This window comes from Eschscholzia californica, unplaced genomic scaffold, assembly GCF_041429995.1.
Source record: "Eschscholzia californica isolate CP2 unplaced genomic scaffold, dmEscCali1.0.p SCAF_4, whole genome shotgun sequence".
NCBI lineage: Eukaryota > Viridiplantae > Streptophyta > Magnoliopsida > Ranunculales > Papaveraceae > Eschscholzia > Eschscholzia californica.
The window spans coordinates 16,622,664-16,636,444 of record NW_028238461.1 but is presented as its reverse complement, the minus strand read 5'-3'; the positions used below and the strand labels follow the sequence as shown (position 1 = coordinate 16,636,444).

The 13,781-nt window shown below is 35.5% G+C and overlaps 2 protein-coding genes across 3 annotated transcripts; both read left to right on the top strand.

The window, feature by feature from the left end:
- The first annotated feature begins 434 nt into the window (after nucleotides 1–434).
- LOC147543244 (uncharacterized) lies at nucleotides 435–3,114 on the top strand. Of its 2 annotated transcripts, XM_086632515.1 has the most exons (6): nucleotides 532–992; nucleotides 1,095–1,139; nucleotides 1,326–1,649; nucleotides 1,736–1,926; nucleotides 2,112–2,197; nucleotides 2,708–3,114. In XM_086632515.1, the coding sequence occupies exons 1-5, from the start codon at nucleotides 734–736 to the stop codon at nucleotides 2,160–2,162; spliced, it is 870 nt and encodes a 289-aa protein (XP_086488641.1). In that variant the 5' UTR covers nucleotides 532–733; the 3' UTR covers nucleotides 2,163–2,197; nucleotides 2,708–3,114. The 2 variants fall into 2 exon arrangements, with proteins under 2 accessions (XP_086488640.1, XP_086488641.1); XM_086632514.1 differs by lacking the exon at nucleotides 2,112–2,197 and having other exon boundaries at nucleotides 435–992.
- Nucleotides 3,115–9,355: 6,241 nt separating this feature from the next.
- On the top strand, nucleotides 9,356–13,781 carry APE1 (acclimation of photosynthesis to environment). Its single transcript, XM_086632513.1, has 9 exons — nucleotides 9,356–9,864; nucleotides 10,415–10,461; nucleotides 10,538–10,640; nucleotides 11,533–11,619; nucleotides 11,986–12,069; nucleotides 12,742–12,795; nucleotides 13,000–13,080; nucleotides 13,373–13,418; nucleotides 13,541–13,781. Exons 1-9 carry the CDS (start codon nucleotides 9,529–9,531, stop codon nucleotides 13,594–13,596), a joined length of 894 nt encoding a protein of 297 aa, XP_086488639.1. The 5' UTR covers nucleotides 9,356–9,528; the 3' UTR covers nucleotides 13,597–13,781.

Below are 13,781 nucleotides of genomic sequence, written 5' to 3'. Positions count from 1 at the left end.
ATTTACCTTCATGTTGTCTTTATTTTTGTAAGTTCCGTGTTGTAATTTACGATAGTAAATCCATGTTGAACTTAAAGGAGTCAAAAATCTTCAAACCATATAATGTATTAGATTTAATTCATACGTATGAATGAAAATTCGGGTTCTTCTAAAAAAAAATGAGAATACATATACAACGCACTCTAGCTTATAATCTACTATAGCCTCTCCCTCTCATTTTCTCTCTCATCTCCATCATCCTCTCCATACCGACATCACGGGTATAGAGACGACAACGAGATATAGTGGTTGTGAACAACAAAAAATAAAATACAAACATGTAAAAGGAAAACGTTTACAAAAATATTAAATATTTTCGACTAAAGAAGTATAACTGTGATTCCCTTAAAATCTTCTTCTATGTACAATCTAAGAAATTGTGATCCCTTAAAATTACCATCATTATAATGTTTGCATACAGCATATATTTTTGAGCAAAATATGTCATCAACTCAATACCAAAAATAGATATACAAGTAAGGCCCACCAATTGAACGGTCCTGATCTATGTTTGTCTGTTTTCTAGGTACCTACATCCCCTTGATGTTGATCAACCAGCTAGGTATAGGCTCATCACCCCACGGCCCCACCCCATAATAGAAAGAAAGCAGAAAGACATATCTCCAATTGTACAAGAACTACAAGCAAAAAGTAGAAGAACAATTCAATTTTAGTAGTTAAGAGGGATTAAACCATGTCTTCAACTATGGAAGTAAAATCAACTTCTTTGATGAGTAGTTCTTGGTTGCCAAAACCAAAAGGAGAAGAACAATCAGACTTAAATTTAAGAGAATGGGTTTTAAAAGGTAGTAGAATTATTAGTAGAGAAAACACAAAGTCAAGAAGATTTTCAGCTTCAAATATTACAAGTTTTAGAGAAGAAACATTATCATCTTTTAGATCAAATTTAACCATTTCTAGTACTGCTTCTTCTCCTGGCCACTCCTTACTAGGTATACACTCTTATCTGCATTACTCATTCTCTCTCTCTTTATCCCCTCAAAGAAATATGGGTTTTGACCCAAATGTATAAATAAGTAAATTTTGTTATGCAGATGAGATTGACCCATCTACCTATTCATTTACGACGGCTTTACGAGGTAAGTAAAGATTTTTTTTTTTTTTTTAAATAGAGTAAGATTCGAACTCTGGTCTCTGCAGTGGAAAGATATACATACAGTTTACCATTCTACGTAAATGGTGTCTCGAAAATAAGAGATTGAGACGAGTTAGGCTTCGGATTCATATATGAAAAATGGGTTATTAATTTGTGATGAAAAATGCAGCTTTGCAGGTAAGATCAGGATATGTATGGGGTTGTTCATCACCAATATCAGATGGATTATCTTTGAATTCAAAGTGGAATGAAGCAGAAAAATATATATGTAATCCACTTTCAGGAGAAGTTCCAATGGAGTGTTTATCATCAAAGACATTAAGTGGAAGATCAATTTATCCTACTAATGCTAGAATTAGAAGTAGTAGAATTACAGTATCTGGTCCTCTTCTTTACTCTTCATCTTCTTCCACTTCACAACCCATTAGTGTTCAAACTAATCATGTTTTAACCAAGCAAGAACCAGATTATCAGATTAACGGTCGAATTAAAGGTTTAAATCTTAAACTTTTAGTAATTTCGATTAGGCTTTTGTTAGTTTGTTTAAATGACTTAATTTTGATTATGGGTTTTGAACAGAGGAGATAAAAATGGAGAATTTAATGACAAGAGATGTTGGAACTCAAAGTACTCCACCTATTCTTACTCCAACAAGGAGTCCTACTTCTACTCCTCCCTTGAAAGAAAGGTCTTTCAAAAACAAGCATTGTAAAGATGAATTCTCTAATGATGACATTCCAAAATCTAATATTAGTTCTCAAGAAGATAAGGTATGTCTTAGCAAATTTTACAAATAAAATAGTAAAAAAAAATTAGTGTCTGAAATATGTCTAGTCAATGTCTTAAAATATCTGCATATAATACAAAAGACATGTATGTAATTTGTGTTGTTATATGATTTATATTCGTCGTAGACACTGCATGACAAGATACATTTCCGTGTTTTATGAATTAGGATGATCAAACATGCATTATTGAAGGCCTGGGATGGGGCATATGGGGATAGAGCAAGCTTGTATATGGGTGGACAGGAAGAGTGAAGTAAATCTTAGTTGAATTACTATGAAAGGGCTAAACATTAGATAACTACTAGGGTGGTATTACTCCTAGAAGCTATGCCACCACTTCTACGCCCCTCTCGACCAACTTATGAGTGAAGTGAGGCAATGGTTTTACTAGGAGACTAGCGACACTTAACGTCCTAACCATGCAAAATGTTACTTGGCCCGAAAGGCGGGCCAACCACAGGCCAACACATTTGGTCCAAATGGGCCAAGTAGTTTCTCGACCCACATTAGCCGTCAACATGTGGTCGGCCCACTTTTCGGGTCAAGTCACACGGTTGCTCACTTAAATGGTGAACAAATTTATGTGTACTTGGATGAACTAAGATGGGGTTCCGTTAGTACACTCCCTCTCATAATTTTTTTCTAGCCCAAGCGAAGTAATACTACCCATGGGTACCACGACCCGGCCTGAATCCCACCCCTAGATTGTTATATAGAATGAAGTGAGATATGGGTGTGTCTCATTAGTTATCTATGCTTGCAGGAGGTGGCAGAGATTGAAGAAAAAGGAAGGCTAAAAGAAAAAAGAGATGAGGAAAATACAATGAAGAGAGAAAAAGAAGAGAAGATTAGAAATCAAAAGGACAAAAAACAGCAAAAACGGAAGTGCAGAAAATCTCTACAATTGAAGCAAGGACAATCTTCTTGGGCCATATGCTCATGTTTCTAGGTAGGTAACAAGTTAGGGAGAGAGAAAAATGTAGGTGAGCCGTTAGAGAGAGAGAGAGAAAGAAGTGCCAAAGAAGGTACACTGTGGTATTATTGGTAATTGTGTCATTGGAATCATATCAAAGTAGATCTAAGCATTGTTTCTATTTGATGCAAAGGCTGACACAACTTCAAAGATTTTCAAACTATTTTTACAGTAATAAGATGGAATTATTTCAACTATATCCATAGAATTCAATTAAGTACACAATTATAATTGGTTTAGAAGAGTGACACGTCATCATGTAATCTTGAATCTCAAATTTTTGTAAAGATTGGGGGTCTCCTTAAAGCTGGATGTTGAGAAGCACTTTCATGGGGCGGAGATATAGTACTAGCGAACATTGATAGGCTCTCGTCCTTGTCAACTTATGTGCAGCTCTTTTTTGCGCGATAACAAAATGGTATTGTCCCAAGTGATTCTTGGTAGTGCCTTGAATATGCATCTGTATCTAACCAAATGTACAACATGAATGTCGGATTAGGGACCGATTTTAGCTCAGTTCAACTCACCAGCAGGGGCAGCCCTGGGTTTTCATGGGCCACACAATTTTGGGCGCCACATTTGTTTGTTGTATATAATAGAAATAAGCCTCACCCAGCCAACCCACATGACGAGACTAGGAGAATTATGTGGGTTTGCACAAAAAGAAAGGGTTATTTTCCTAATGGCCCCCTACTTTGTGACCAGCTTCCTGCCTGGCTCCCAATTTTACGAGAAATACTCATATGGCCCCCTTCCGTTATAACACCGTTACTCTCTCTCTTCCATGTTTTCTCTCTCTGCCAAGTCACGCCACATCATCTGTTACGCCACCTCATCACCTTCTCCGGCAGGGGTCGCTGACCGGAAATTTGGCCGACCGGCTACCTCTGCCGGAGAAGGTGATGAGGTGGCGTAACAGATGATGTGGCGTGACTTGGCAGAGAGAGAAAAAGAGATGGAGGAGAGAGAGTAACGGTGTTATAACGGAAGGAGACCATATGGGTATTTCTCGTAAAGTGGGGGGCCAGACAGGAAGCTGGTCGCAAAGTAGGGGCATTAGGAAAATAACCCAAAAAGAAAAATGGAAAATTATGTGGATTTTTAAGTGAATGGCCCAAAAAGTGGGGTACTATTGTGGGTAAGATCCACATAAGCATAGAAATGTGTTGCAGGTCCAACTCATTAATAACTGGGCTGCCCAAGAAAAAAAGTACATGAGGGAATGTGCCAATTTTCTTTAAGTACCCCTAATACCCTTCTTTCTCTCTCTAAATGAAAAGTTTCCTCATCTCTCTATCTCTCTCAGAAATTACTGAAGCTTTTTCTTTTTTCTCTCTCTAAAATAGCTATACTCTTCTCTCTTTTCTATCAGTCTTCCGTTTTCCTCTTCTACAAATTTTTACAACCTTCCAGTTTAATCTTTTTCTCTCACACAATATAAATAAAGAACTCTAATCCAGATTCATTTAGACTTGGAAGTATGGTGAAGAGTCAGATTGTTTTTTTTTTTAACAGTGAAGAAATGAATCGGTGATTTTTGGTTTACGAGGAAAAACCAGATCGTTGAGATTAGGAAGCAACAACTCTGGATTTTTTATTTAACTGAGATTCATGGGTTTTGGAGAAATTCATATTTGAGTTCAACAACAAAGCTTATACTGAATATAGTGAACAATGAAGATTTGATAAACATTTAATGGTGAAGAAATCAGATCTGGAGTTATCCTTAACTTGATTTGCTTGTACTATTTTTGCTTTTTACTTCACATATTTGTTCAAGGAATATTAAAATGTCGAGTGCATAGAATGGTGCACTGAACATCTCCCGGTTCTCTTAGATATTGTACCAATTTTGGTTATATTTAACGTCATAGATATACGATTACGTGTTGAAATGTAGTGTACATTCCTTAGTTCCCGCTACATTTTACCGTTCCCAATCCGTTCCCACGTTTAGTTGTTATGTGGAAGTTTACTTTATTTTTTTTTAGTTTCCTTCGCTTTATATTTCTATCTTTTTACTTATTTTGTGAAGGTTGCAACGTGAAATCTTTTTCTTGAACAGAGATTCATGGATTTTGGAGAAATTTCAAATTTAGGTTTAGAAACAGAGCTTATAGTTAAGAATGAAGATTTGATAAACATGTAATAGTGAAGAAATCAGATCTAGAGTTACTTCCTGGTACATAACCAAATGACAAGTACATAAACCAATGCCCGGTACACAAGAAAATTCGCAGTACAAAAAGTGTCTAGTACATAACCAAATGACTGGTACATGAAACAATTCCCGGTACACAAGAAAATTTCCTGTACAAAAGTGTCTCGTACATAACCAAAAGGCTAGTACATAAAACAACTCCCGGTACACAAGAAAATTCCCAGTACAAAATTGTCTAGTACCTAACCAAATGGCCAGTACATATAACAATTCTCGGTACACAAGCAAATTTCTGGTACAAAAGTGTCTAGTAACCACCTAGTACAAAAGTGTCCAGTAAATAAAAAAATGTACAGTACAAAGAAAAATATCCTATAAATTTTCCTTGAAAATAATTTACGTTTTAGAAGGAATGTCCTATAATTGTCCATCATATAAGGAGAGAATGTTTGAGAGAAGGAAAGAAGTTAAGATTGGAGAGAGAAAACTTGTTTAAAAAGAAGATAAAATACAGAGAGAATCTAATCAATGGGAAACTACCAAAAAATATATGGAAACAAATCAATGAAAAACTACCAAAAACAAGGAAAGTAGTTAAGGTTGGAGAGAGAATATTTTAATTTTGAACAAGAACGTGTTCAAGTTTCTCCTTGTAGAGTTTTTTACCAAAACAAAATTGTTACCAAAACAGTTTCTCTTTGTACATATATTTGTTTGTACGTTAAAAAAATTATCGTCCATTGAACCTTTTAGAGTGATTTGTGTAAGAACCATTTGAATTTTTCCAATGTACCAAACAGTTAAACATGTCCAAATGACTAGTACATAAAACAACTCACGGTACACAAGAAAATTCCCAGTACAAAAGTGTCTAGTACATAACCAAATGGCTAGTACATAAAACAATTCTCAGTACACAAGTGTCTAGTACATAACCAAATGACTAGTACATAAAATAACTCCCGGTAAACAAGAAAATTCCCAGTACAAAAGTGCCTAGTACATAACCAAATGGTTAGTACATAAAACAATTCTCAGTACACAAGTGTCTAGAACATAACCAAATGACTAGTACATAAAACAATTCCTGGTACACAAGAAAATTCCTAGTACACAAGTGCCTAGTACATAAAACAATTCCCGATACACAAGACAATTCCCAGTACAAAAATGTCTAGTACGTAACCACATAGCTAGTACATAAAACAATTCCTAGTACACAAGAAAATTCTCAGTACAAAAGTGTCAAGTACACAAAAAAATGTACGATAAAAACTTCCTGTTTCGTGTACAGTACAAAAAATCTAAAAAAAATTGCCCAAAATATAAGGAGATAAAGTTATAGAGAAAGAAAATAGTTAAAGAAAGAAAAAATATTTTTAGATAGAGAAAGTGTAAAATAAAATGAAAATATTTGCAAAAATAAAGTATAGATTCAAAAAGTAAAAATGCTAGAGAGAAAAATTATAATGAAGGAAAGAAATCTGGAGATATATCTAAAACTTAAAAGAGGAATATAAATGGAATGAAAGATGAAATCTATCCAATAAGATTTAAAAAAAAAACTAACAGGAAAGAGAGAAATTAAAGGAAAAGATAAATCTGGATAGATAAATCTGGAAAGATAAATTAGTTAAAGAAAGTCTTAGTTTATGAGAGAGAAATTAGGGAGAGAGAGAAAAGTTAGACAGAGAAAGAAAGTGAATGTGCAGTAGAGAGAGAGAAACAACGTGATTTGCACGGGATTTGTGCAAAGGGTATTTTTTGTAATTTCTTAAAACCTAAAGACTAAAATCGTAATTATACCCTACCCCCTGACCATTGGACCTGCCCCTTGTTTTTATCCTGCAGTGGACCTGCATCTTATTTTGGGTCAAGGATTGGGCCTTTTGCCCGATCCCTCTTAATTATGTGGGTAACTTTGAGTCCCAAGCTCATACAGGCGACAGGCCTACCATTTCATTAGTGGGTTTTATGTAACCCTATGTGAATTGATTAATTCAAATGTGGCCCCTAGTTATAACCAACGATAAAACGTGCCCCCTAGTTGTGACCAACTATAAACTTTGGCCTCATATTTCAAGTTTCTCCAAAATGCTTTCTTTTTTTACCTATTTTTCTCGTCATATCTCTCTTCTGTAGTCATCTTCATGTCTAAAAGTGGTTGTTGTCGTGACTGCATGTTGGTCATTTGCAAACGAGTCAAATATGGCCTCTCTCATCCCCTTTTTTTTATCTCTCCTCTCTTTTTTTCTTTCTCCTTTTCATACATCTTTCCTTTATCCATTTCCCTCTCTCTATTTTCTTTCTCCTTTTCATACCTCTCTCCTTCATCCATCTTTCTCTTTATCTCTCGTTCTCTCTCCCTCTCTGTCTCTCTTTGTCTCTCACTGCCTCTGTCCATTTAAGAAGGACACTCTAAAATTAGAGTGTTCTTTTTAGTTTCTCTAAGCATCACCTCAAATTTTAATATTTATAACTCGAAAGTTTTATTTCTTAACTACTTTTTTCATATTAATTTTAGGAGTGACATGAGTATAAAATAGAATTATTTAGAGATATCTTTTGGAGACACAAGAAATTTAAAATGTCTTTATTTTGCCACTTAGGAAGGAAAATATTAATTGAATTTGACAACTAAGACTTTTAGAGCTTTTCTTGAATATTTCATTGGAAATCTCTAACTTTTCATCATCTTCTGATTTTCTCATATTTTTTAAAGGCCGCGGCTTTGGGGAATAAAGAAAATTCTCCGGAGAATAAAGACTTTTCTTAAAACTAGTCAAATAAGATTGACTTTTTATGTTTCTTTTTATTGCTAAGGGGCTTCTAATTTTAGAAGATGCTATAAAAAAGGCTCCTCCATCTCATCACCTCTCTTTGCCACTTCATCTTCTCGACACCTCATCATCTTCTCCGGCGAAAGTCGCCGGCCGGCGACCTTCAAACATAAAAAAAAAAAAAATTAATTTTCTCTCTCCTCTCTCTCTCTCTAAATATTTTTTTTCTCTCTCTAGAACAGATCTAGAGAGAGAGAAAAGGTCTGTTCTCACGAACAGACCTTCAATCTCAATGATATTCATAAACTTCGGCAAATTCAGATACGGGTCAGGTGCAATTTCCACCAGATATGCTTCAATAAGCGTCCGTCTTTCAATACTGAAGCGTGGCTTGTAGTACCTAGTCCTTCTGATTCATATCCATAATCTAATGACTCTTCGGATTCTTCCTCTTCGATCTTCTGAAGAAAATTCACTAGTAACCGATGAACAATATCAACATCAAAGATACAATCACCAGTCTGAGTCGAAGGGATAAGCAAATCATCCAGTGATACCGTATCTAAAGAGAACCCGATTCTCCTCTCAAGTTCAAGTCTACAAGCCACGGAAACATCGACTGTAATGGCCAATTTGAGCATCCCAAACAGGAATGTCAATGGAACTGATGTGGCTTTATCTGTTGGAAGAAGACTCACAAGGGTTTCGACAATCGCCCGCTGTTCATTTTCTGCAACAGAAGAATCTAATTTCATCCTTGAAGGATCCCAAACTTGACGTTTTCCGATACCCTTTTGGGATGTTTTGGCATAATGCATTAAAGATGAAGTAATGCTATCTGCTCTAACACCTGTTCTTCTCAAAGAGTCTATGACTCTATGATAAAAATCGATTCTTAGAACCGAGAACAGATCTGGTATGTTCTCACGAACAGACCATTGAAGGTCTGGTCGTGAGAACAGACCTTCTCTCTCTCTAGATCTGTTCTAGAGAGAGAGAAAAAAGAAAAGAAAAAATAGAGAGTGAGAGAGGAGAGAGAAAATTCAAAAAAGATTTTTTTTTTTTTTTTTTTTTTTATGTCTGAAGGTCGTCGGCCGGAAAATTGGTCGGCCGACGACTTTCGCCGGAGAAGATGATGAGGTGTCGAGAAGATGAAGTGGCAGAGAGAACAGATGAGATGGAGGAGAACTTTCAAAAAAATGTATTATAAATTCCCCATAAAAATTTATTCCCCGGAGAATTTTCAAAAAAATCTGTATTCCCTTGAGAATTTATTCCCCGGAGAATTTTCTTTATTCCCCAAAGCCGCGACCTTTTTAAATTCCAAAACTTTAAAAAATAAGGTTTGTTTCATTCTTTTTTTCTTCATCTTTTTCTTTCCCTGTTTGGGTGCCTCTTTTAACCGACACAAACTAACTTAGTTCTGATTTAACAGTAGGAGGAAAAAAGTGCAAAAGGAAAGCATCCATATTGGCATTTCTCCAAACTTAGGGGGTCATTCTGAAGTTGTTAATACTTTAGGGGCCAATCGCAAAATTGAGTTAAACAGAGAGCTCCTCTGTTTAACTCAAACCTCATGTTCTGTTCGAATGGATAGACCAGAAAAACCATAGATTTTTAGTGAGAGAAAGTTCAAATTTTTAGAGTGAGAAAGTTTGGATAGAGAGAAAATGACGATGGCAATAGAAACAACAACCCTAGTAGGAACAGGAATAGGAGTAGGAGGAGGAAGAAGAAGAATAACTCCGCTTCCTTCAATTATACCTTACTCTTCTACCCTTACATTTAAATCTAGCTCATTCATCATCCAACCTTCTTCTTGTTCATCACTAAAACCTAAACCTAATAATCATCATCATCAGCTTATGAGACTCCAATTTGTAGCCAGAGCTGCTGATTCAACTCAACCGTCAGTCTCATCACCTGTTTCTGCTACTTCTACTATTACCTCCAACAACAATAACAACAAGACAATTGTTCCTGATAGTGAGTTCACCCTTGCTAAGGTCTCTTCTTCTCTTTACTTTCATTACTGTTTGCCCAAATTTTCATTTTGAATTGAATGGGTATATTGAAAATTTTTACTTATTTAGAATTAGATTTTGTTCATGTTAAGTTTGTGGGCATCCAACTCAAAACCTAATGTCTAGGTTGCCCTTCTCCCATATGGGACTATTCTCACACGGTCACACGCCCCTTCCCGTATGTGGGCCTAGCTCTGGTACCATGTTAAGTTTGTTGTCATCCAAGTATCCAACTCAAAACCAATTGGCAATGAGTGGAGAGGACATAGTTATTATATGCTTGGTTGCTAGATACCCGTTCTTCCACGTGGGACTATTCTCGCAATCAAATAGATAACTTTGGCACCTATGGATGTTAGGATGATCTATGTTTCATCACTTTCTGCTATAATCTTTATAATATTCCTTACTGCTTAAGATAATGGTATCACTCAATTTCTACAATCCTACGCATTGTTTCTTTTATTAATAAGAAAGTTGTGAATTTGCGTAGTCTTGAAATGTTTTAGAAAATCTTGATATGATTTTGCAGGTTTCTTTCGGAGTTATTGGACTTGGTCTCGGAGTTTCACTTCTCTCGTGAGTATACATTTTTTGACTTGATTAATGAATGGTGTTAATTACGCATTTGATTTATTGATGTAATGTTCTTCAGATATGGGTTTGGGGCGTATTTCAATATTCTTCCGGGGTCTGAATGGTCAGCAATAATGTTAACCTATGGCTTTCCGCTTGCAATAATTGGTATGGCTCTTAAGGTAAATATTTTTCTCATGTCATGGGCTTCTACTGCTGTTTTCGCTACAGATTATTGTTCGTTAACTACTACTACAGCATAGTATACGCCATGAATAACTGAACGACACGGAGAATAAACTCCTTATAACAAATAAACAATCTTAAATCACAATCTTCGCTCATAAAAGGAACTAATAGCCTAGGCTAAAGCCATATCTTTTCTTAGCAAGGAATTAAATTTCAAAATATTTCGGTCGAATGACCGAAATATTTCCATTTCCACGCCTACCGATTATTTCCATTGAAACCGAAATTTAACAAGTTTCTCTTAACAATGCCTTGTCAAGGAAATAAATTCAATTTCCTTGTCTACCGAAACTGAAATTTCATCCTCAACTAAGAGCCAAACACGATCAAGCAGCTAAATAGCCAATGGAAAATGCCATTAAAGAGGTTCACCTTGTAGCTATGCTGACTCTTGCTGCCATGCCACCACCTTAACACTCTTCAACTACCTCTCTAACACTTTCTCTATTCTAAGTTCTTCCTCCGAATTAAATAGCAATTTGCTCGACATGCTTAAACCCTAAGCAGTTCCTGAAACTATTGTAATTCAGCCAAAAGGAGTTCCCTCTCTTTTGGGTTTAAGAGATACAACATAAGAAAGAAGTTCTTACAGACCCATATTGTCGAACTCCAACTTACATATCATTGTGCATAAAATCTTAGTTTCATTCATGTCATTTTAATGTTTCAATCATTCTCAAACGTTTCTTATCGCTGTTTATGTTTCCCAAATTTCTAACTATACTAACACCTAGCTAGCTATTAAGACCTTCAGCCATGTGATTTGATGAGCACTTATACTTATACTTTCTTTGCATGTTATTCTTATACTTTGTAATATTGCAGTATGCAGAGCTCAAGCCAGTTCCATGCATAACTTATACAGATGCGGAAAAAATGAGGGAAAAATGTGCTACCCCAATTCTCAAACAGGTAATTAAGTAAACTTGTTTGGATGTATTCATTTGATGGGGGATTTTTGTTTTTTCAATTCCGAATTTACACTTAGAAGCCTAATGTTCATTAATCTCTAAAACTTAGTTGTAACAGCGTTTCAGCCTGAGATGGTAATATGTGTTAAGACCAGTTACCAGATTTGTAGCTTACACTTAGTCCTTATTTGAAGGTTGAACCCTCACTCAGTTCAGGATGATGAGTCCGCACTATGCTTTCATTACACTGACGAGTGTTTTTTCTATATAATTTTAAGACTCTGAAATCGAGAGTTAACATATTCTCAGTTAGCTTCTTCGAGCTTTAATTCTTCAATTATTGATTGACTTCATTTGCATTTATTAGGTCAGAAATGATGTCATTAGATTTCGTTACGGTGATGAACAGCATCTGGAAGAGGCCTTAAAACGAATTTTCCAATACGGTCTGGTACGTTTGCTTATCTTATCGTAATATGTAGATGAAGAGTATTATTCTGATTTGTTACTTTTATTGCAACTCGTTTGTGATCAGACAACTTGAAGCAAAATTCCTTCACTACAACTTTTTCAATTAAATTACACACTTTTCTTCTTTTGATTCTTTGAGATGGCCTCCACCTGCAGTGTGTACGTGTTGGCGGGACGGTTTGTCATAAAACATCTTGCATTTTAGGATTTGATATTTTTATGTACCTGTATGATTCAATTTGGACTAGGGGGTTGAGACTTATTCAATAATTCTTAAATGCTTTCGGATCCTATGTTTAATGCCTTTTAGCACCTTCTGTTTTGGTCTTCTCACTTTCTTATTCTTCTATCGTCTCCCACTCACAAGTATAACTTCCAATCGAGCTTCTGAAAGTAAATTATACGAAGTCTATGATGAGTGGATGACAACCTTTTCTCATACAAGATCATCAACGTTAAGTTGTGGGTATCCAACAAAACCGTGTGTGTTTGTGTGTGTGTGTGTGTGTGTGTGTGTATGTGTGTGTGTGAAATGTTAGCATTGCTAGTGTTACTGTACACTTATAGGGCCTATTATGTGAAATACAAAGCATTCTATAACTTTTTTATGTAGCTGTTATTTATCATTACATGTTTGTTATTGATTCTTCAGGGGGGAGGAATTCCACGGAGAAGTGCACCAATTCTACAAAAGATTCGTGAAGAAGTAAGCTTGATCTTATTTTTGTTCGTTCTCTTATAAAAAGGAACTTTGGTTCCTTACCTTTTGGTCCTTATTAACAAGTAATGCGCGTTTAGGTAAATCGTTGATACATATTGGAATATATTATGAACATGAATATCATATAAATGAGGTGTGCATAGCTATTATCAGTCCTTTGTGTCTTATTTAAAAGAAATTATGCTCCAGGTAACCGAAGATGGGAAGTACAGTTTAGTCTTGGAGTTCAAGGCAAAAGCGCTCGAGTTATCAGATTTTGAAAAAAGACAGGTAAACAACTATCTCAAGTGCAAATCCAAAAACAGTTGTTAACTTTGTGGTTATCCAACTCAAAAGCAATCGACAATTAGTAGAGAGATCCTAGAATATTATTGTGAGACTATGACAATTTGCTTGGTTTAGCTACTAATCTTCAGGAACATATCACCTTCTTGAAAATTATGTTCCTATATCAGAATCACCAACTCTTCCTTTCTTATGTGATAAATTACATGAGATAAATAAACTCTTCCGAGAATCTTATAGGGACGGTTACTGACTATTTGAGTGTTGCCATTTTTAGGCGAAGTTCGCTTCATTCTTTGGACCAGGGATATCAGCCACAATCGGTGAGTTTCAAATGAATTTCTTCGAAAAGTTACTGTTTATTATCAATAATACCAACTGTGAACTTGTTCACGGATGAGAAAATTTTCAGATACATAAATGTGAACAATCTTTGACTTCGCAGGGAAGAGAGAAGATGATATCTATGAAGTCTATCTTATTTCCAACACTGCTTCGTAACTGTATGATCTCATTATCTCCTTGATTTTGTTGATCAACTTGTTTGTACTTTGTAAAGAAAAACACAAGAAACTTCATACTTATTCAAAGTTAACAGGAGTTTAATCTTTGTAAAAAGGAAACATAAGTTGTTTCATATATCATTTAAATGGAAACGAGATATAAGGGTAAATTTCTATACTGCA

What these genes read in the sequence shown, in the direction of transcription:
- APE1 (XM_086632513.1), top strand. Translation starts at nt 9,529, where the DNA reads ATGACGATGGCAATAGAAACAACAACCCTAGTAGGAACAGGAATAGGA. An exon ending in GTGAGTTCACCCTTGCTAAG is followed by an intron (nt 9,865 to 10,414) that starts GTCTCTTCTTCT and finishes ATGATTTTGCAG; the next exon opens with GTTTCTTTCGGAGTTATTGG. An exon ending in CTCGGAGTTTCACTTCTCTC is followed by an intron (nt 10,462 to 10,537) that starts GTGAGTATACAT and finishes AATGTTCTTCAG; the next exon opens with ATATGGGTTTGGGGCGTATT.
- LOC147543244 (XM_086632514.1), top strand. Translation starts at nt 734, where the DNA reads ATGTCTTCAACTATGGAAGTAAAATCAACTTCTTTGATGAGTAGTTCT. An exon ending in TCCTGGCCACTCCTTACTAG is followed by an intron (nt 993 to 1,094) that starts GTATACACTCTT and finishes TTTGTTATGCAG; the next exon opens with ATGAGATTGACCCATCTACC. An exon ending in GATTAACGGTCGAATTAAAG is followed by an intron (nt 1,650 to 1,735) that starts GTTTAAATCTTA and finishes GGTTTTGAACAG; the next exon opens with AGGAGATAAAAATGGAGAAT.